Source organism: Dermochelys coriacea, chromosome 13, assembly GCF_009764565.3.
Source record: "Dermochelys coriacea isolate rDerCor1 chromosome 13, rDerCor1.pri.v4, whole genome shotgun sequence".
NCBI classification, from domain to species: domain Eukaryota; kingdom Metazoa; phylum Chordata; order Testudines; family Dermochelyidae; genus Dermochelys; species Dermochelys coriacea.
The window spans coordinates 20474386-20497415 of record NC_050080.1 but is presented as its reverse complement, the minus strand read 5'-3'; the positions used below and the strand labels follow the sequence as shown (position 1 = coordinate 20497415).

The window sequence follows — 23030 nt, the reverse complement described above, 5'->3', positions numbered from 1 at the left end:
CTATAAACGAGCAGGTGGGCTTTGAACTCCACAGGGATGTGGCAAGGGGGCTGCTGGTGCTGAGCACCAGGGGGATGCAGCGCAGGGCTAATGAGTGTTGGGCACCCATGGGATGAGGTGAAGGGGCTGGTGAGCGTTGGTCACCAAGGAAATGCAGCAGAGGCTGCTGGGTGTTGGGCACCAGGGGGTTGTGATGAAGGGGCTAGTCGGTATTAGGCACCCCTGGATGCAGTGAATGGGCTGGTGGACATTGGGTGCCCGTGGGATGCGGTGAAAGGGCTGGTGAGTATTGGGCACCACAGGGATGTGGTGGGGTGGTGGTGGGTGCTGGGCACCAGGGGGATGTGGCAAGGGGGCTGGTGGGCATTGGGCTGTGGAGAGTGTGCAAGTATGTTCTGGAGTCCAAGGAATAATGTGAGGGGCCAGAGGGTGCTGGGCAGCTGTGGTAAGGGGGTGAGAGGCATGGAGCTGGGGGTTTACGGTTACAGGATGGAGCTGGAGGCAGGGGGCTTAGGAGAGTTGTGGGGTGAGGAGAGACGGCACGGAGCAGCGGGGCTCAGGAGAGCTGTGGGGTGAGGGGTGATGGCGGGGAGCTGGGGGGCGAGGGGAGATGGCACGGAGCAGAGGGGGTGGGGGGAGCTGGGGGGCGAGGAGTGACGGCCCGGAGCAGCGGGGGTGGGGGGCGAGGGGAGAGGGCACGGAGCAGCGGGGGTGGGGGGAGCTGGGGGGCGAGGGGTGACGGCCCGGAGCAGCGGGGGTGGGGGGCGAGGGCACGGAGCAGCGGGGGTGGGGGGAGCTGGGGGCGAGGGGAGACGGCCCGGAGCAGCGGGGGTGGGGGGAGCTGGGGGCGAGGGGAGACGGCCCGGAGCAGCGGGGGTGGGGGGTGCTGGGGGCGAGGGGAGAGGGCACGGAGCAGCGGGGGTGAGGGGAGCTGGGGGGCGAGGGGTGACGGCCCGGAGCAGCGGGGGTGGGGGGCGAGGGGAGAGGGCACGGAGCAGCGGGGGTGGGGGGAGCTGGGGGGCGAGGGGAGAGGGCACGGAGCAGCGGGGGTGGGGGGAGCTGGGGGGCGAGGGGAGACGGCCCGGAGCAGCGGGGGTGGGGGGCGAGGGGTGACGGCCCGGAGCAGCGGGGGTGGGGGGAGCTGGGGGGCGAGGGGAGACGGCCCGGAGCAGCGGGGGTGGGGGGCGAGGGCCCGGAGCAGCGGGGGTGGGGGGAGCTGGGGGGCGAGGGGAGACGGCCCGGAGAGCGGGGGTGGGGGGCGAGGGGAGAGGGCCCGGAGCAGCGGGGCTCGGGAGAGCTGTGGGGTGATGGCGTGGAGCTGGGGTGGGGGGAGCTGGGGGCGAGGGGTTGACACGGTCTCTCTCCCAGCCCCCTCTCTTGAGGCCCGCCCTGTGCCGGGGAAGCGGAGCCCCCAGCAGAGGCGATTCAGCGGCCAGGGCTCGGAGCTCCGGGCTCGGGGGAGGCGCTGGAGGCGGGCAGCGGGCGCGGCCGGGGCGCAGCGGGCCCCGCCCTGTGCCGGCCGGCAGGAAGCCGCAGAAGGCTCTGGAGCGGAGCCCGCGGCGCATGGCTGCGGCTGGCTGCTCTCCGCGCTCCATGGCCCCCGCGGCCCGGGTCTCCGAGCTGCGCCGCGTCGGGAACGAGCAGTTCCGCAAGGGCCAGTACTGTCAGGCGGCCGCGCTCTACAGCCAGGCGCTGGGGCTGCTGGAGGCGGCAGGTACCGGCCGGCCGGGCCCTGAGCCGCGTACAGCAGCAAGCGGGCGGGTCTAGGGCCCGCGCTGGGGCTCGGGAGCGGGGGCGCAGCTGTTCGGCCCCGTGGTGAGGCATGCGGGTGCGGAATGACCTTCCCTCCAAGCTGCGCCTCCCCTTGGGGCCCGGGGTATGAATCCGCCCGCCCCCAGCCTCCTCCCGGGGTGCTGGTACTGGGGGGCGAAGCCACCTTTCCCTCCCCTAAAATCGCTGCTCTTCCCTGGCCTGTGGAGTTGGGGGGGGGGGTGAAGCTGCCTCTCCTCCCTCCCCCCCGCCCGTGGGTGCAGAGCCGCTTTCGCTCGTTCTTTTGAGTGGTGGCAGCCTGACGTCGTCCCAAGTGGAAGATGGGCCCCAGGCCTGTTCCTTGTACGTGCTGGGGCCTAAGGTAGGTAGATGCAGGGCAAAGGGAGAACATCCCTGTTGGGTGACCCAACAGCTGAGCCCTAGATCCGGTATTTATATGAGTGCCCACTCAAATCAACAGGCGACAGTAGGGCTTCATCCACTCAGCTGCCCTGGGTGGCTTAAAAATAGTTTCATATAGGAGACAGCAAATGGATGCCCCTTTAACTGCCTAGGTGACAAAATGCCTACGGGGCACCTGTCTATGCCCCTACATGGAACAGCTTTATGTACCCATGCAGTATGACATTATTGCCTTGTGTGTGTACTCTCAGTCTGGTAACAGAGGGTAAAGGAACAAGCTACAGTTCTTTAGGCTCCAAACTTGCCCTGCCATAAAGTTATGAGTGCTTGTTGAAACTCTTCTGCAAGCCAGAGCATTTCAGTAACTCTGGCTACCACCATATGCTGTCTCCGCTGACTGCATCATTGAAAAGGCCAGAATTACTGAATCATGTATGGACGGATGAGAGAGCGATGTGGGCTTGGGAACAGGGCAGTTCTGAGCTCCAAGCCTAGATCTGACCCTAACTTTGGACTTAACCTTTCTGCTTCTCTCTCCCTATCTGCAGGGCAGGAATGATGATGCATTTCTACCTCTCAGCAGGCATGAGGATAAATTAGCTAATGCTTTGGAGATGGAAAAATGCTGAGTATTATTGCTGATACTGATAGTGATATCAGCAGTAAACCTCTCTGTTCTCTTTCCCCAGCTGTGACTTCAATACCTGTAATATCCACAGCATGTGGAGTCTTGCTTTTTGCAGCAAGTAGAAACTTCAAATGAGTTGGCTTTAAGGTCTATTGAATAAACTGTTCTGCACTTCACGGTTTGATTTGTTTTCTGTCTCTACTCTTAGGGGAGAGGAATGCTGAGGAAGTGAGTGTCCTCTATTCGAATCGAGCTGCCTGCCACTTGAAGGATGGAAATTGTAGCCTCTGTGTTAAGGATTGTTCAGTGTAAGCATCTTCTGTCTAGAGAAAAGCTGTATTTTTGTTTTGAATGATACAGGATTGAATATAGTATCTGCTATATATATCCCCTGTTACTGTGTGATGATATTTTGTCCTGACATAAGGATGTTAATCAATCTTTATTGGTCTCTCTTTTACTCTCTTATGAACATTTTTACCATGGTGAGTCAAGTAGGGGCAGAGTCTGCTCTACACACGGGTGTAACTGAGAACTAGATTTGGCTCATAATTTATAAAGAGTTAGGCCAAGGACCCTGGTCACCTCCCATCCCCAAATGCCTCTTTCCCAAACAAACAAAAGTGTTCTTAACTTGGGTTAGCTAACCTGAGTTAACTCTGGTTTAAAATAGCAGTGATTACACAGCAACTTGACATAACTCTAATCTGCCCCCTTCCATCTCTGCAGGAAAACAGTAGCCAGATGCTCTTGCCTTTAGGCAACAGTTTGTCTGTATAGCACCAATAGCATGTTACATGTACATGCATGAAGACAAAGGTTCTGCCTTAAATAGCTTACCACCTTCCACGGCTAGTGCGGTGGGATTCTGTGGTTGCCATGTCGAGATTTCTTTATAAATCTTAGAAATGCAAAGTTTAAAATGTTTGAAGTGATGGTGTAGCCATCTTGGTCCCAGGATATTGGAGAGACAAGGTGGGTGAGGTAATATCTTTTACTAGACCAACTTCTGTTGGTGACAGCGACAAGCCTTCAGATTTAAAATTTTTATTAAAGCGAATGTTAAAATAATTATATAAAACATAGGCTGAGAAATGAGTGTCTGTACATCTGGGTATAGTACTTAGATTATCCACAAATACAAAGTTTGTTTTGAAAAGTCATATGATACATAGAGTACATAATCAGCAATAACCCAAATTTTAGGTGAATAGATTAAACAATACAGTTTACATATTAGAATCCGAATACTCGGATACATCACTCACGAAAAGTTGTACAGAGATTTGGTTGTGGAAAGCAAAATATATCAATACGTGGAAATTGCCCCTAGTAATTGAGAATTCTATACAGTGCTCTTCTTTAAGTCTGAGAGAGGTATTCTGAGTGTCACAGTTAAATACAAGGTGGAACAGACTGTTAAGCATAAGTAGCACACAATATGTATTAACTATACCTCTGTGTAGCTCGAAAGCTTGTTGCTTTCACCAACAGAAGTTGGTCCATTAAAATATTATGGCACCCACCTTGTTTTTCTCTAAGCTTAAAATATGACAGTTGAGCAGTTTTTTCAAATAGATTATTCTGGTGTGGATTGGTTAAGAGCCTTCTGCCTACCCTAGTGTGTTTCATATGCAACTGAATGGCTATGTACATTGATAGGAACAAAGTTTAAAAATCTATGCAAATGGAATTATTTTAGCAGTGTGGAGAACCTGTTGCAGCAGGGAATGAGCCATTAATTTTATTTGGAGCAGTATACTTTCGCATAACCTTTCTTCTTTGTTAAACAGTATGGCTCTCAATTAATTGCAGTTAACTTGCACTATTAGAATAGAATACCAATTGACATTTATTAAATATTTTTGGATTTTTTTCTAGATTTTCAAATAAATTGATTTCAATTACAACACAGAATACAAAGTGTACAAATAATGCAAAGCTCACTTTATATTATTTGCACTGTAAAAATGGCAAACAAAAGAAACAGTATTTTTCAATTCATCTCATACAAGTACAGTAGTGCAATCTCTTTATCGTGAAAGTGCAACTTACAAACGTAGGGGTGTTTTGTTACCTAACTGCACTCAAAAACAAAAAAAAAGTACAACTTTAGAGCCTACAAGTCCACTCAGTCCTACTTCTTGTTCAGCCAATCACTAAGAGAAAATAGTTTGTTTATATTTACAGGAGATAATGCTGCCTGCTTCTTGTTTACAATGTCACCTGAAAGTGAGAACAGGCATTCCACATGGCATTATTGTAGCTGGCATCGCAAGATATTTACGTGCCAGATGGTCTAAAGATTGCCAGATGGACTAAAGATGGTCTAAAGATATGCCTCTTCATTATTGGCCATTGTTCCCGAGGACATGCTGATGATGCGCATTTAAAAAAAAAATGTGTTTAATTAAATTTGTGACTGAACTCCTTGTGGGAGAATTGTATGTCTCCTGCTCTGATTTACCTGCATTCTGCCATATATTTCATATTATAGCGGTCTCGGATGATGACCCAGCACGTTGTTCATTTTAAGAACACTTTCGCTGCAGATTTGACAAAATGCAAAGATGATACCAACGTGAAATTTCTAAAGATAGCTAAAGCACTCGACCCAAGGTTTAAGAATCTGAAGTGTCTTCCAAAATCTGAGAGGTATGACTATGGAGCATGCTTTCAGAAGTTTTAAAAGAGCAACGCTCTGATGCGGAAACTACAGAACCCGAACCACCAAAAAAGAAACTCAACCTTCTGCTGGTGGTATCTGACTCAGATGATGAAAATGAACATATGTCAGTCTGCCTTGCTTTGGATTGTTATCGACCAGGACCTGTCATCCGCATGGACGCATGTTCTCTGGATTGGTGGTTGAAGCATGAAGGGACTCATGAATCTTTAGCACAAGTGGCATGTAAAATATCTTGCAACACCAGCTACAACAGTGCCATGCAAACGCTTGTTTTCACTTTCACTTATAAACAAGAAGCAGGCAGCATTATCTTCTCCAAAGGTAAACAAACATGTTTGTCTGAGCGATTGGCTGAACAAGAAGTAGAACTGATTGGACTTGTAGGCTCTAAAGTTTTACTTTCCTTTATTTTTGAATGCAGGTCTTTTTGTAGATAATTCTACATTTGTAAGTTCAACTTTCATGATAAAGAGAGTGTACTTTTATTAGGTGAATTGAAAAATACTATTTACAGTGCAAATATTTGTAATAAATAAATCTAAAGTAAGCACAGTACACTTTGTATTCTGTGTTGTAAATGAAATCAATATATTTGAAAATGTAGAAAACATCCAAAAATATTTAAATAAATGGTATTTTATTATTGTTTAACGGTATGATCGTGCGATTAAAAAAATTAATTGCTTGAAGGCACTACTAAATGGGCCTTTGTGACTGTCACTGGGAGAAAAGATAAATACTTTCTTCCTTTAACCACTGGCTACATTATCACAGAAATTTGAGATGGAAAACTTCACCAAGTCCCCACTACTACAGGATTTGTTCCCTACAATGCAGTATGTGAATACAGTTTGAAATATAGCCACACATTTCAAGACTTTGCCTTTGAAAATTTGGGTCATAGACAGTTAAGACTCAACAAGCTCCCAGGTGATATGGTACCCACGTGGGAGAATCTGATATTAAAAAACTTGACCTTCTGACTACCTTTCTGATGAATTTAGCTCAGGTGGCCCAGTGAGCTGTGTTGCTTTCTCCCCACTGATCTAGTGCTCTGGACCTGGTCCCTTTTGGAATCAAACCTCTACTGAGGCGGGCAGCAGCCTATGAGGCTCTGGAGAGATACCAGTTGGCCTATGTGGACTACAAGACTGTATTGCAAGTTGATTACACTGTACAGGCTGCACATGATGGTGTCAACAGGTAAGTTACACAGACCAGAATGAAGACTTGAAAGTACAGCAGAGCTCATTCAGCTGCCTCTGCGAATCTCAGCCCCACTTAGCTGGGACGATTGCTTGGGAGCAGGTTGGGTGCATTGGAATGCTTTGTAAATGGCATAGATCTGATTGTTTTGCAGCCTAGCACTGTTTCTGTGGTGTGAGTTCTTTGGTGATATTTGCTGCCAGCACTACAGCTGTCTGTTCCCGTCAAGTTGCTACTTCCCTTTATTATAGCGGGGAATTATTCCATTTGGCCATGCAAGTTTTCCATATTTTATATAATGCTTATTTTTAGGCAGCTAACCAATTACAAGTGGCCACATTCCAACCTGAAGCCTCCTTAGTACCTTTCTGTTCCCAAGAGCAGGTCTATATGAACACAGCGTGTTCTTCTAAACTACTAAGCCTCTGTGCTGCTCCATATCTTCTTATGTTTCACAGCACCAGTGAATTCTAGTAAATTCATAGCTTCCATCCTAGCATATCTTTTTGCTTTTGGTATTGTCAATACTGAGAATAGACTCCTTTCATTGAAACCCTTTATGTAGAGCCTATCTTTGCCTTTCACAAAGGGAGAGAGGAACTGAGCTGACAGAAGTTGGCAAAAAGGGCCCTGGAGAAGAAATATGGAGAATATGTAAAGATAATTCATTTTAAGTTTCTTGCGAAAGAGTGTATACCATTAAATTAAAAACTGATGTTTGTGGTAACTGGATAGTCTTCCCTTTTTTTAAGCTTCTTTTCTGAATGGCATTACAGCCACAGACTTCCTCTGTTTATCTTCTTATTGCTCGGAATATCTAGATCTCATGAAGAAGCATGGCCTTGTGGTTCAGACCCAGAACTGAGATTCAGAAGGCCTCAGTTCCAGCCCTGGCTCTGTTACTGACTCACTGTGTGACCTTGGGGACAAATCATTTAACCCCAAGGCCTCTGTTTTCCCACCTGTAAAATGAAAACACATCTACCATGGGTGTATGTGAGGTTTAAGTCATCAAATGGCAAGCATTAAAATGACAGTTTTCTTACCCTAGAGGCACGTTTTCCTAGCTATATGCAGTTAGCAGGCTTGCATGCACAGCAGTCACACAGTATTTGCCTGCAGATGCTCAGTTAGGAGCCTGCCTATTGAAACTGAGCACTGTCCTGGAAAGATGGCCTGTTCTGTCAGCAGACTTGGTAGCTGCACAGCCTATATCTCTATTTCCAGAATGACAAAAGCCCTGTTGGAAAAGGATGGCCTTGAGTGGCGCCAGAAGCTCCCACCAATCCCTTCAGTTCCTGTTTCTGCTCAGCGAAGGTGGGACTTTCCTCCAGAAGGAAGCCAGGCGGCTGCCCCAAGACACAAACCATATGAAACTGCATCTCTAGAAAAACAAGGTGAGCCCTTCCCATGTGTAGATGGCACATGGAATTGTGGGACTGAGATGGGACAGTAAAGTACAAGGCATCTGCTAAACTTGGTCTGGTGCTTAAGGCATTGGCCTTGGTCTCAGGAAAAGTGGTCTCAATTCCTGGCTCTGCCACGGACTCTGTGTGTGACCTTCGCCAAGTCACTTAACTGCTCTGTACCTCAATTCCCTGTCTCTACAACGGGGATAACATAATACTTTCTTTCTCTCATCATTTGTCCATAGTGGTAAACTCTTTCAGGCAAAGATTATCTCTTACAATGAGTTTATCCATTGGGGTGCTGTTCTTGCTTGGCACTTATATGTGTTATAGTAAAGCCTATAATAAATACTAATAAACCAGTCATTCCATTCTGAATCATGCTGCGGACAAGCCACCACTTTGGGATTCTTGAACTCTGTTGAAAAAGGAATGGATGGGATTGCAGCTTAACCCTGATTTAAATACAATTCAGAGAGTAAAACCAGGTGTGTGATTCTCACCCTCAGCCTTCTCTGGCCTTGATCCCTTCAGGCAAGTCTAGCCATCTCTTATTCTCAGTAAATTTATGGTGCCCAGTGGTAGCACTCAGATATCTAGATGGGTTTCTGTCCAAAGATAGTCTTTCCACTGTACAGATTTCTCTGAGAGAATTCAGGCTTTTCTGTGGTTGCTTAGGTTTTCATACTTTAAAAACCCTACTTTTTATTAACTGTATTGATCACTGCCGTTAACAAATGTGACTGCTTAGCTCTTTCATTTTTACGTAGCACTATGTTCTCTCAAATACAACTTCCAGTGCCTACTACTGCTATGATTGAAAGAGCAAAAACTTTGAAGCAAGAAGGAAATGAACTTGTGAAGAAAGGGAACCATAAAAAAGCTATTGAAAAGTACAGCGAGAGTCTAAAACTCAGTAACCAGGAATGCGCAACTTACACCAACAGGTAATGTACAAGCACTGATTTACCATATTTCCCTTTGGGGGCTCTCTAAGTAATTGCAGTAACTCTTATCAAGTTTGGACCCAACCCTGCTGTCTGATGCCCACACACGGCTCCCACTTAAATGAATGGGAGCCAGGTGCATGCCTGAAGGTAGAATTTTACCTTTAACGTTTCAGTGTTGTGGTCAGAATACATAGCTTTGTGCAAGTGTGTGGGAGATTAGGGGAAGCATTTTCTCCTCATAACAGATGTTTGCTGTGCAAGTGGAGATGCCTTTATTTTCCAAAGTGGCTTTAAGGAGCCTGTGTGGAAATTCTAAGCTTAAATTGTTTGGTTTTTATTCCTTTCAAATCTTTAGTTCTGCTAAGAATGTTCTGTTTTTGATGGTGCCTGCTCTCCACTACCTACAAATAATGGTGTAATGACTTATCGGAAACCTTTACTGCTTGTGGTGCATTTGAAGGCAGCTGCAGAGAACCGAGAACCTTCCAGGACAGTATACATAGAAAATTGTAACCATAGAAATTCTTAAAGCGACAGCTGGGGACTGAAAACTATTTAAGAAAATTATTAATTCTTACAGATTTTGTGGAGCAATTATTTTTTTCATCTTCCCTTTTAACCAAAACAAGTTTTGAGTTCAGGAAATGAGAAGATCCTTGATTGTTAGTACTTCATTCTAAGTTTATAGAGGCGGCTTTTTTATTAAAGGGGTTGAGATGAGACCTGCTGTGGGTACACACATGCTGCACAGTGAGATGCTGTCTAGCCTTGTTTTGAAAAAGCCTTTTAATCTCTACCAGTTAGTGCAGGGTTTGTACAGTGACTCTTTCTCCATGGAAGAAACCTGGCTAAGATATAGTGCCCCAAAGCAGGGATCATTGTAGTCCACCACTTGAAGCCTAAAACCTTTAACGACCATTGTCTGTGCTCCAGAGCTCTTTGTTACCTGTCTCTGAAGCAGTACAAGGAAGCAATACAAGACTGCACAGAAGCTCTGGTGTTAGATGCTACAAATATTAAGGCGTTTTACAGACGTGCTCAAGCATTTAAAGAACTAAAGGTAAGTAACTGCAAACAAGTTTCATACCCCTTCAGAACTGGGATAGAGAAGCCATGTTTTCACAGGCATCACAGAATCTCGAATCTACAACTGTGGAGTTTCCACAGGCCTTTTATAACTTGCCTCTGTGCGAAACACTACAAATCTGCTATCTGATTAGGAATCTCCCTTCACTATGTACCACACCTTAAGCTAGTGATTTCACTGGCTGACAGCTCCATGGATGTGTGTGGATCTTTCTTTGGGAGAACAAAGACCTGAATCAGGATGTTTGTCCTTTTTTTTTATAGCTGTCCTGCACGTCAGGTTTTCTGGAAACAATGCTTGTATTACCAAAAACTTACAATCATGGTTCTTAGTAAGTCAGTAGCAGCTACCTTCATCTTTATGTGGATTTCTCATTTGCTAGCTTCAGGTTTCTTGGCGTCTTGAGTTGCCTGATAAATTTCTGGAAACATCTAGATCCTGTGTTTGGGGCACTGAAAATGACTATAGAGAGAGGTTTTGGAAAACAGCCTAGATCTTAAACTACAGCTAATTGTGGCGTTCTGCACTATTTAATCAGTTAAAGCAGCTCCTGTTGTAACATGTAATCTAGGTGTAATATTAGACTCTGTGACACTGGAGCAAGTTAATGCATGAGCTTCACCTCCCATATAAACAGAGTGCCTTTCTAGTCCCCAATTTTTGTGCATTACAAAACAGCTATGCAGTTGTCAGTCTCTTCTGTGAGAAGCACATGTGAAGTAGAAGGGGCTGTGCCAGGTAGTCCTTCAGTGTGTGAGCTTTTAAAGGTCAAGTTTAAAAAAGTTTGCATTTTCAGTGTTCTAAAAATGTGTTTTTGCTTCTAGGATTACAAATCAAGCATGGCTGACATTAACAGCCTTCTGAAAATTGAACCAAAGAACATAACTGCACAGAAACTACTGCAAGAATTGAACAAGAACTTAAAATAAAAAGGAGCATGAAATCTGTCTGCTCTTTACTGCAGAAGATAGACTTTCCTTTTAATACTGATACAGGGGCCCAACACTGTAGGGCCAGCTCTGAAATCTACCATTCTGATTTGCCGAGTAGTAGCTAGTTCTCTACTGCTTAATTACACGTACATTAACATGTACCATCTATATCAAAACTGATATCTCCTTGTAAGATCTTTATAAATTTTAAATGACCCTGTCTTTGAGAAACATTCAGGTTAATTTCCTTGGTATAAGGTAATTTTGTAAACTCATTATTTATTTAAATTAATCTGTCTGCCAAGATGGGTGTGGGGGCTAGGGCTCCTCTTCTGGCTGGGGCATGTCTTCAAGAGCAGTAAACTGAATTTATGGTAATATGTGCTCAGATTGGAGAGAAGTAGATCTGCTGTGTATACTGCCTCGGCTTGCTTAAACAAACCACTTACAAGGGCTGCTGCATGAGAAATTAAAGGCAGGGTTTCCCTAGCACAGTTCCAGACTCTCTTTTAAATATGAGGTGAGACCTCAACAAGAATAAATGACTCAGGTGTTCCCTGTCTTAGCTGGTGCCTACTGGCCCAAAGCTGTTTTTGTTTAGAGTAATGTTCAGAAGCTTGCAGCTGCTTCCACATAGCTCTTATCCCTCACAAAAATAGGCACCAAGTCAATCTTTAATTTAAAACTGCCTTGATACTGTATTTGTGAGCTATCTTCACTGCACTTGAAGTTTGGGTCCTAACAGCTTTGAACCTTTACAACTTCTATCTAAATGTTTTAGCTTCTGTTTGTGTCTTGATGGCCAGCTGCTATTACCGCTGGTACAGGGAAGAGGGTGTACAATGGTATCCCACATGAGGCCTCTGATGTGAAGAACTATCTTCCTCCATTACAAACTTATGAGCATGTTATACTCTGATTCATCCTATCTAGTAGTGGTAATGAGTTATCTTTTAATCTTGAGATCTAAATAGATAACAGGATGACTTGTTTGGCAAAGCTGCTGTATGAACAATGCAACTTCTATTAAAAGCCAGCATATGTTACAGCTGTATGTTTTTATTAGAATTGTGTATTTGACCCAAGGCTCTGGGTGTACTATGTTACCATAATTGTTGCTAGGACAGGGAATATTTCACCACCATAAAGTACTATTTTATTTGTCCTTATGGTCAAGGAGCTTCCATAAGTCACTGTAGAAGTCTCATTTATGCACTGATAAAAACACTGCTATTTTCCAAACTTCTATCCCAGTTTGCATAGGATGTTAGATTGTTGCATGGGCAAAAGAGAAGCCTTGCAGTTTAGCTACAGTGTAAAACAGAAGTGTTGACAAATCTGAACTGGAGATGTTTCCAGGACACTTAATACAAGCAGGGGTTGATTACTTACATTGAAGTACACTTAGGGTCTGCTCTTCCAACCTATCATTCCCCCTGAAAATTGAAGAATATGCTATTTCCATTCCTAATGCCTTGTAGGGTTGGTGTGGAATGCCCTTACTTTTTCAGGCCAGATCAATATTTTAGATTTTATTTACCTCTGCCTTAACTGAGTTCAGGAATTAGAAAATGCTCTCATTGTGTTAATGGAAAGGGAATATAACTGGAATAAAAGCTTTGGAGAGGGCTGGGAGGTGCTGCTGCCTTATCTGGGTCTAGCTGAGGATCTATTCACTCCATAGCCACACAGCTGTGCTGTAACGCTTCACCTTTCATTGTAAAATTACTGCTTGCCTTTGTAGCTGCAGAGATAACCTCAAAAACAGGAGCTACATGCAGTGATGTCTACAGCAAGCCTAAAACAGTAGGTCCAAGAGGCCCCATTCGTCTCACCATAGGCTATTTATGCTATAGCATGGCCCATGCTACTGGAGACACAAGTTTCATCTCCCTGTGCTGCTGGGTCTGCCTGCAGCTGCCTTTTCATCCGCAGTCTTTCCTAAAAGAGGGAGCTGATTGGATAACAGCACCATGTTCCTCTGCTGGCCCATAGACAAAATGCCAGGTAGCAGGTGATTAGGGAGCCCGTTAAGAGAAGTACATGCTGGTTAGCTGGACTGCCTCACAAGCCCCAAGGCACTGACCTACTGAGGCTGGCTATAATCTCCTTTCCTTGGTACATGTTGGGGGGAAAGAGTTTGAGTCAGGCCCCCCTGTACAACTTTGGAAGAGCAGAGGCTGACAGAGTGAAGCTGCACTACTTGGAGAGAAAAGCAAAAAGAAAAACCCCTCCTTAAAAATAAATGATCAATATTTTCCACTGACCCACAGCGGGGGGGGGGAGAGATAGAAGTGAAGGGTGGTGTATGGCTGAGTAAATTGATATTGCCATGCTATTTACAGGTTGGTGCTATTAAATTTGGTCTCACTGTTGCATGTCATACATGATCCTGGCTGTAGGCCAGTGGCTCTCAACCTTTTCAGATTACTGTACCCCTTTCTGGAGTCTGATTTGTCTTGCATACCTCAAGTTTCACCTCACTTAAAAACTACTTGCTTACAAAAAAAATCAGACAAACACCACAAGTTTCACAGCACACTATTACTGAAAAATTGCTGACTTTTTTTTACCATATAATTATAAATTAAAACAAATTTGTATTTGCATTTCAGTGTACAGTTTATAGAGCAGTACAAACAAGTCATTGCCTGTAGGAAATTTTAGTTTGTACTGACTGCTCTAGGGCTTTTTATGTAGCCTGTTGTAAAACTAGGCAAATATCAAGAGGAGTTGATGTAGCCCCTGGAAGATCCCTGCATACCACCAGGGCTACACATACTCCTGGTTGAGAAGCACTGCCCTAGGCCATTACTGTTTGGTGTACAGGTGCCTTGTACTCATACTGTTCATCTCACATTGAAATACACTCTTTACCACAACCCAGCAGTGTTTAGATGGGAAGAATCAGGCAATCAAAAATGAAACAAACAGCTTTCTATTATGGAGCCTAAGCTCCAGATACTAACTGTGAACACATACATGCTCAGAGCAGAAAGGAGCACAGTGCATTCATGGAGAAGCTTTTCACAGCAGTTAGCTGAAGGACCTCATCAGAACACAGGAGAAAGGGAGCATCAGCTCCTGTTAGGTCTTGAGCCCAGAACAGAATAGGCTATTTCTGCTAAAGCTCAGGAGCAGCTCTACCTAGGAGGTAGTAGTTACACTCACTCTTACACGTTGATTGCTGCTTAGAGACCTTAGCTTCCCTCACATGGTTTTTAACATCTCCTCTCCCCCTTCAGTTGTATGCAGTAAGCCATACATCTTTGCCATCTCTGACTAGGAGGGACATAGTTTAATGCTAAGTGTTTCTGACAGCCAGTTCAGTTCCAGCTCTGACTAGGGTGTTATAAGTAAAAAGGTGCATTATTGATTAACATTTCTGCAAGCAACAAACAGTATTTGCCCAAGAGAGTCCAAATACTGAAACAGCAAAACTGGCTGCGATTGAGAAGGGAAGATAGGATGAAGAACATGACATGACTTACACACGTTTGTAACATACATAAGAATCCTTTGGTACAAAAGGTATTATGTAAATGTAGCAGACTAACCCAGTCACTGCTATTGGAAACCCTCCCGTTCACAGGAGTTGCTATACTTGATAGACCTAGGCTCTGATCTAGTCTAGTATTTTGTCTCCCAGAGCAGCCAGCGCTAGATGCTTTACAGAAGATATAAGAATGTCACACTAAGCAGATACAAAGTAATCTGTCCCCCACATTAGTTCTTGATCTCAGTGAGTTGCACAATTTGTTTGCCTTTGTTAATAGGTATTTTCTTTCATCAGTTTTGAATTTACATTTCATCGAATGTCTCCTTGTTCCTGTGTTAAGAGGCAGGGAGAACAAACTCCCACTCTGCCATCTCTTTAACATTCACATTTCCATATTTTATATCCCCTCTTATCTACTTTTTAAGATTAATAATCCCAGTCTTCAGTCTCATGTTTTTCCAGTTCCTCCCCCACCCCCATCACTCATAGCCCTTCTCTCATGTCTCTTTATTTCTGCAATATCCTTTTTGAGATGGAGTGACCAGTATTTCATATGAGGCTGCACCAGTGATCTCTGTTACATGGAAAATAAATGATGTAGAAAGAATGTTAAGGTTGCAGAGTCAAGCACTCAAGTTAGGAAATGCCAGAATTAAGGTTGACAGTACAACCTTACCTTAGCACCCCATGTCATTGTGCATTCATTAGTCTATAATTCCATGATCACATTTCCCCCCCACCCCAAACAGCATTCAGCAGAGGCAGACACCCAGCATGGAACATGCCAGCCTATAGCTGTTTGGGCAGAATGTGTCAGGCAACCTTAATTATAGGCAGCACTACCTGCTGTGCCTAGAATAATGGTATCCTGATATTTTCTATATTAGACATCCAATTCTTTATGCATTCTAACATGTGTGCTTATTTTGACCACATCTGTACATGGAACAGAGGTCTTCATGGAGCAGTACACAGTGACAAGCAGCTGCATGCAGTCCCGAAAGGGACCTAAGTTAGAACCAAGACACGGTAATTTATTTTTTTCCCCTCCCACTTTGCATTTATCAAAACTGAGCTTCATTTGCCCATTCACCGAGCTTGGTTACATCTCTTTGAAGTTCCTCAGAGTCCTCCCTGGTCTTGACAGACAACTGTGTCATCTACAAATTTTGCTGCTTCATGGCTCACCCCCCTTTCCAAATTATTAATAAGATACATTAAAACACTGGACCTAATACATAATCTTGGGCAGCCCGCTGTTAACCTTGTGCCAGCATGAAAATTGACCATTCATTCAGTCCTACTCTTTTCCATCTGCTAGTCAGTTTTCAGGAACATTATAGGCCTCCAACCCATCCATCCCGCCATTACTGCTGAAGATCAGCCTTAGGTCTAATCACTTACCGCCATTTGTACAGAAGAAACCATTTCTTCTTGAAAGAAAGACAGTGACAAGCACATAGTGAGGGCAGATGCATCAGCTGTTTATGGTGTCAACCACATGAACAAATAAAACGTTACAGAACCCAAAGAACTTACTAAAAATGACAAGCTCTGATGATTCATCATCTCATTGAACACTACAACTGAACCAATTGTGTCTCCCTCCTCGCCACTCACAAGGAGAGGTTGTCATTCTACCACGTGTCCCCGTTGTTAACATTTTCACTACCTGCTGTCAGTGGTGAGGATTGCCAGAAGAGAGCTCACATGGACAGTGTTACATAGATGCAGTTCATTTATGGGGATAAATCATTTTGCAAAGTTTTTGATGCACAAAGAAAAAGTAACGTTGGGCTTTGAATGCAAGTCAGTGTCGCTGTCTGTACACAGAAAAAATAAATAAATGCTTCCAATATATGTGGTGATGCATGTCAGGGTTGTAGTTGCTTTATCTTCAGAGCCAAGTGTTCTTCAGAGTCCCTCCTCTACAACAAATATACACTTTAGACATGTTAGACATAGAAGCTCAGTCTAAATTAGCCTAGAGTTCATATACCAAACTGAACTTGAATTAAGTGACCCGTGAGAGCAAGAAAACAGCATGACCAAACTTTATCTTACAAAGGGGTGCACAGAAGTTCTGCACATTTCTTTTCTGTTACCAAACAGGAAAGCTGGAAGCTTCTGCTGGAGTTGTACTGGGATGGGGTACGATCACTGCTAATGAATCCAGATTAGAGGCTCTAAGATTCTAAGAGGATAATAGGTTAAGCCAGCGGTTCTAAAACTGTAGGTCAGGACCCCTAAGTGGGTCAGGACCCTGTTTTAATGGCATTCAACTTGATGGGGCAAAAGCTGAAGCGTGAGCCCCACCACCCAGGGCTTCTGCCCTGAGAGGTGGGTCTCAAGTTACAGCCTCCAGGGCTGAAGCTCTTGGGCATTGGCTTTGTCCCCCACTCGAGGTGGTGGAGCTCAGGCTTTGGTGGGGCTTGGGCAAGCTCTGGCTTCAGTCTCCCCTCCTGGGGTCATGTAGCAATTTTTGTTGTCAGAAGGTGGTCGCGGAACAATGAAGTTTGAGAACCACTGGGTTAAGCTATTCTGCAATCCCATGTAAAGGCATCAGGAATGATTTCAAAAGATTCTATGAGGGCTACAAGGAAAGCCAGATTGCTTTATTTTTCACCTCCAAGTTGCCTCCCCAGATTTACATTGAAATTAACCCATTTAGCATTAATTTTTCTCCGGTACAATCATCAAATTTTGGAAAATAGCAGGAGACTAAGTTTGAGGTAGGGGGTCCAAGACAAAAACACACTCATTGCTTTCCCAAGTCCACCTTGACTGATCTTGACAAGAGACTTCTCTGGTGCTCACATTCCAGGCAGAAAGGGACCCTTCTCCACATTATACCCTGCCATGAGAACAGCTTCCGCACAGCCTTCCACACCTACCTGCGTCTCATAGGAGGAATGTTGCAGCACTGCTGTTAAGCGATGATTCGGTAGCCTGGTGTGCTTGGAGCACTGCAACTGCTTCCTCGATCTCACAAAGCAAAGCACAAGGTGGAGAGAAGTTTAGTTGCTCTGACACCTGGAAGCTTCCTACACAGGTAACAAGATACTCAAAACTCCCAACTTGACCTTAGTATAGTTGTCCTTTCCAAGAGGCAATTTAGTTAGCAGGGCTGCTATGTTTAATCAATATTGTATTTAGGTTAGATTATTTTTATTTTGAAGTCTCATTCCCCACTGCCTCAAAACCCCAGAAGTCACACTTACTCAGACAAAAAGAAAAGGAGTACTTGTGGCACCTTAGAGACTAACAAATTTATTAGAGCATAAGCTTTCGTGAGCTACAGCTCACTTCATCGAATGCATCCGATGAAGTGAGCTGTAGCTCACGAAAGCTTATGCTCTAATAAATTTGTTAGTCTCTAAGGTGCCACAAGTACTCCTTTTCTTTTTGCGAATACAGACTAACACGGCTGCTACTCTGAAACCTGTGATTACTCAGACAGTAGATGAGCCTACAATAGCCAGTTCCTAGGTCTATGTGGAGTTCTGCCTTCTGTAATAACTTCAGAGGAGTCCCCCAACTACCTTGAGCACAACATGGACAAACAACGGCAGTAGCTATCAGCACGTGCATCCCACATGCTCCTGCTGATCTACTCGGCAGACAACAACCCACCTTCCTTTTCACAGAGCTCTGCACAGCTGGGGCACTTTGATGTCTTATGAAGTGCCTGGTATTGGCCATTGAGACCCACTTCCTAAGTGGATGAACCAGCAGTCCGATCCCACCTGATAAGCTCCCGTGTTCATTTAAAAGGGAGACGCAGGTGAAAAACATTAATCCTGCCTCCAGTAGCAACAGAATACAGCCAATCCATTCAGGACAGAGGTTTTGATGGGACCCTGTGGCCAAACATACACCAGATATGCAAGAAAAATTTCACACACGGCCAGTATTTTACCAGCTCAAAATTCAGAAGAAAGAGGTTGCTGCTCAGACTGAATGTGTCAGACAGGATTGGAGTTTGCAGCAGCCTCAGATTTAGCAGGTTCATTTTCATGCTATCCAGGCTCCTTTATGGGCTCTCTCTTATGGGAGTGATATTACAGGACTGGAGAAAGCAAAATGTGTAGATCTGATGACCTACAGCTTCTAAAAAGTTCTAAAGGAAATAGCTTACAGCAGAAATTGCTTTCTGGGAGCATGTTGCCCAATGACTACAAGCAAAGTCGCCAGGATCTTGTATTATTACAGACTGAATGGCTTTTGACACTTCTTAGCACAACATATATCATAGGTTATCTAGGAACTCAGCTCTGTGCGAACAAAACCCTATAAACCTGCCCTTGTGTCACCTTCACTTTGTGATCGTGGCCCTTGGAATCCAAGATTTAAACCAGCAAGAATCATCTCATTTTCAAGAGAGGGAGCCTGGAGTTACTTCACTTGGTCGGGGAATATGCAAGCCCATAGTTTGGAATATGCAAATCTCTATCTGATTTGGTCTCTCCCTTTGCTTTCTGTGCTTTGCCATGTAGCCACCAGTCACTTGTCCACAAACAGGTTCCAGACACCCTCCAAATCACTGAGAACCAAGTGGTTCCTTTAAGGTTTTACAAGTGAACAAAACTGTCGTACTTAGAATATCAGACTAAAATGAGTACAATGCAAGGTGCTTCTGTCACGCGTGCTGAGAGATTGGCGGTTTCAGGGGGAAGAATGTCCACATCATACAGCCAAAGCACAGTTTGGAATGGACACACCCACATCGGAGAGATTCCAAACTGGAATAGCAGGGGATGTTTGCAGGACGGAGATGCAATGGCCAAGCTGTGCGGGGGCGGGACCTAGTACAGCACCAACACATACACTATGTGGCTGTAGCCAGAGCTGATATTTTTATAAAGCACTGGATTCACTCAAAATGCCCCAAACATTTAAGGACTGTGCATACAATACAGAGTCTAACCCCCAAGCCCAAGATGAGTTTGACATGGGTTAAGTGAAGGACTAAAACATGAAAAAATATGTTGAATAAGACCACCAAACATTCAGACACAATAAATCTCTGTCTGACTTCTGGATATCCCTGTGCTATCTTCACTGTGGGACATCTCTTCGAAGCAAGTCACATATGGCTCCAAGTCCCTTAACTCTCTCCAGTCCCTCTGGTATCTTCTGGTCTCAGCTCTGCCAGCTTCTGGTTACACCCAGCCAATCTCTCCCTACGTGCACATTGACTTTGAGGCCTAAGAATCCTGGAGTTTCCTTATGGGAAAGGATCAGCCAAGCTATCATCTGTTCTTGATCACTGAGTATTTTGTCTCTAACGAGGGATTTAAAAAAAAAAAAAACAACAACCCTTCAGCTAATTGATTGCCAAACTTCACAGCTTTGTAAAGGCCAGCGTGGCCATTCCTCAGAGGGTTCCAAACATTTGTAGCCAGAAACAAACATGGAGTGTATCCAGGCTAGCCTTGATGTATTAAGTTCCTAGAGTTAATTGGCAATCAGTTAATGAGAGGTACAAAATGCTCCTGTAGACAAACTCTGAAAGAACAAATCCTTGATTCTGCTTCTGCTGAAATCCTTATTTCTGCCTCTACTTCTGCAATATCTTCTCAATGTTTTTAGAACTCTGCTCTCTAAACTTCCAGGGCAGTCAGAATGCTGCAATCTTTACTGTCTTGATCCAGAAAAATAGGACATTCCCTGCCTCAACTCCCACCATCCTTCTTATCCATCTCCAAATGGATTTCAAAATTGGTCTCCTAGCTTCCAGAGAGCTGCTGCACTCTAGCCTGGCCTCTTCTCCTCCCACAGTTCGGGGGAGTGAGGGGAAGGGGTGGCATTGCCATTTGAGCTGCTTATTTATCAGGAGCTGTATCTGCTTTTCCATCTCTCGCCCTAAAACAATGCTGACCCTTACCTCCCTGCAGCCCTTCTGCACACACACATTCGTTAGCAGCTTTACTATCTGCAGCACCAGATTCTTTCCCTTTGTGACATGCATTGCATTGGAAACATTCATTCTTTAGAGCGTTGGCTACTTCCTACCTTGGAGTGGAGAGATTCTGGCGATTCTAGCATAAGCAGCAGCTCCGAGTTATCGATCTCTAGCAGCATTCCTGTGATCTTCCCAGCCAATGAGGCATGCATGGCATGGATTAGGGGGTAAAGGCGTTCACCTGGTCACAACATCAAGGATAGCCTTACACATTATGGGAAAATCCAAGGCAACTTCAGACCTTTTTGATTCAACATCCTCTCTCCAGCCCTACCCAGCCTGCCCCCACACAGAATGAGTCCCAGCTCCGATCTTCTCTCATCAGGGTAGGAGGGGTACAGATCAGGGAGATCACTGTTCATGCACCAATGCTTTGCTGCAGAGGTGTTTGCAGACACCCAGATCCCATGTTCCAAGAAAGCTTCCAATCCCTGCTGGGGGTGTGAATGCACAATCAGGACCTTTACAACTAGTTACATCTTCCTTGACATTGAACCACGGTGAGAGAATCTGGTGCTAAGATGAGGGGCCAGGAACAAGGACTTATACCAGCCAGGTGCTGTGCAAGCTTTCCCCACACAGCTCTGCCAATACCCGTCAGTGCTGGGCTCCCCACACACAGCTTTGCCAATGCACCTCAGTCCCGAGCACAGCCATGTGCCTCCCTGCAGTTGTTCCATTCTTGGGCCTCTCTTGAGCAGACAAGGGGTTTGTAACATGCACAGATTGGGATCTGGACGATTTCAAGACTGACAGTGAGCCCAGTGGGTTTGAGAGAAAGCTGAAATCAAAGTCCGCTGAAGTTAAAGGGCTGATGCCCTGACTCTCTGTGCCATTCGGCTTCCCAAGAACAGAGTCAGACATGGCTGCTAGCCAGTCACATTGTGCAAAATGGAGATGGTGTCAACACACAGCTGCTGAGACCTGTTCTACTTGTATGCTGAATGGGGCTGATTCTGGTTCCCAGCCTTTTGGTGCTTGAACAGGTGAGAAACTGAGTGTAGCAGCATCTCCAGCTGCAGCTCTTCAATCCTGCTGTTTCGCACTAGTCCCCATAAATCCGAAAGCCTTGAATTAAAATGTTTTTAGCTACAAGAACAGGATGATGCTTAGGAGACCACACATGGAAAAAAGTTTGGAAGACTCTGGGTATTAACAAGAGGCATAGTTGCTGCTTCCTTTACAATCTGTCATTGGGACACGCAGGCCAGAGCCAGACTGCCAGAAAAGAACTATGTCAGCTTCTCTATCCTGCAGGAGCTATGGTCACATCTGCAAATGGAAGCGGATTTGGAACAGTTACTCAGGTGTCAAAGTCACTAACACCTGTGAAGTGCCAGCCAGGGCTAAGTAATGTTGTGTGAATGCATCCGATGAAGTGAGCTGTAGCTCACGAAAGCTTATGCTCAAATAAATTTGTTAGTCTCTAAGGTGCCACAAGTACTCCTTTCCTTTTTGTGAATACAGACTAACACGGCTGCTACTCTGAAACCTGAACAGCAACCAGTTTCACTGGCTAGAGAAAGGGAGAAAGGCAGCTTTATCCAGGTGCAGAGATACTAACCAATTAGTTGAGTGAGGAGCCCCATGGAGTTCCTCCCCCAAGACTAAGTAGAGCACTTGCACTGACTTTATTGGTAGCGTTTCTGGTTGGCATCTTTTATCTGTGAGAGACGGTGGGAATTGGTAGTGTATCTAATGCGCTGAAAACAGACCAAAAAAGGTTGCAAAGACCATGTTTTGGTAGAGCCACGAAAATAACCTGAGTCACTAGCATTTCTCTGGTGGAACTAGAATTTAGTAATCAAGAAACACAGCATCAAAGCAGATGGCAGCTCAGGGAGAGCTTCCTGGACCCAATGGTCCAGGCCAGCAGGCTTTCAGCATGCATGTTGTAGAGAGAACACATGCCAGGGAGCAAGGCTCCTGGCTGAAACTGGATAGCAGCAGCCACCTGTTGCAGCTGGGCTGTATTGAAATTGCAGCAAGCATTGAGAAAGGAAGAATAGCACATCTCCCAGTACCCTTCATGGTGGGTTGGAAAAGGGCAGTATGGAGAATATTAAGAGTGTCTGTTTCTAAGGGAGGTTGATTGGAGTACCAGCCTAGTGATGAAGGAATGGTCTCTGCTCAATTCTGTATCTGGATGGCCCAAGTACCTTAGGCAAGTGCTCTACCCATAGAACCAACAGCCAGGCAAGTCTCTCTGTAGCTAAGCTCTTTATAGCCTAACAAGCATCCGGATGCAACGTCTCTGCACAGCTTGTGCTCATGCACCGGCATCAGCTGCTCAGTCAGCGGGAAGTCCCAGGCTCCATGTGAAACTGAACACTTTGGCAGAGCCTGATCACCTGCTAGAGACAGCCCCTGTGAGGTAAACAGCTGATTGACAAGCAACAAACCGTTCACCCAAAACCTGACAGGAGCAGTGAAGTGCGTCTTTGAAATTCAGGGGAGCCTGAAACATTGTCCCCATTGTAACCTGGCAGAGCG

General features: G+C 45.2%; 2 protein-coding genes across 9 annotated transcripts in view; one reads left to right on the top strand and one right to left on the bottom strand.

Moving 5' to 3' along the window:
- Window positions 1-1494: 1494 nt before the first annotated feature.
- TOMM34 (translocase of outer mitochondrial membrane 34) lies at window positions 1495-12121 on the top strand. Its single transcript, XM_038370213.2, has 7 exons — window positions 1495-1714; window positions 3009-3108; window positions 6540-6692; window positions 7923-8092; window positions 8904-9051; window positions 9988-10114; window positions 10966-12121. The coding sequence occupies exons 1-7, from the start codon at window positions 1564-1566 to the stop codon at window positions 11068-11070; spliced, it is 954 nt and encodes a 317-aa protein (XP_038226141.1). The 5' UTR covers window positions 1495-1563; the 3' UTR covers window positions 11071-12121.
- A 3914-nt stretch (window positions 12122-16035) lies between these two features.
- The window catches only part of PABPC1L (poly(A) binding protein cytoplasmic 1 like), a 28617-nt gene continuing 21622 nt past the window's right edge, over window positions 16036-23030 (bottom strand). For 4 of the 8 annotated variants that reach the window (XM_038370184.2, XM_038370181.2, XM_043496211.1 and 1 more), the window contains 3 exons: window positions 20588-20718; window positions 17467-17557; window positions 16036-16500 (listed from right to left, as the gene is read on the bottom strand). In XM_038370184.2, coding sequence (XP_038226112.1) covers window positions 17474-17557; window positions 20588-20718 — 215 coding nt within the window. In that variant the 3' untranslated portion in view covers window positions 16036-16500; window positions 17467-17473. Of the gene's footprint in view, window positions 16517-17466; window positions 17558-20587; window positions 20719-23030 lie in introns of all 8 variants that reach the window. The other 4 variants (XM_038370185.2, XM_038370186.2, XM_043496208.1 and 1 more) reach the window with 3 other exon arrangements.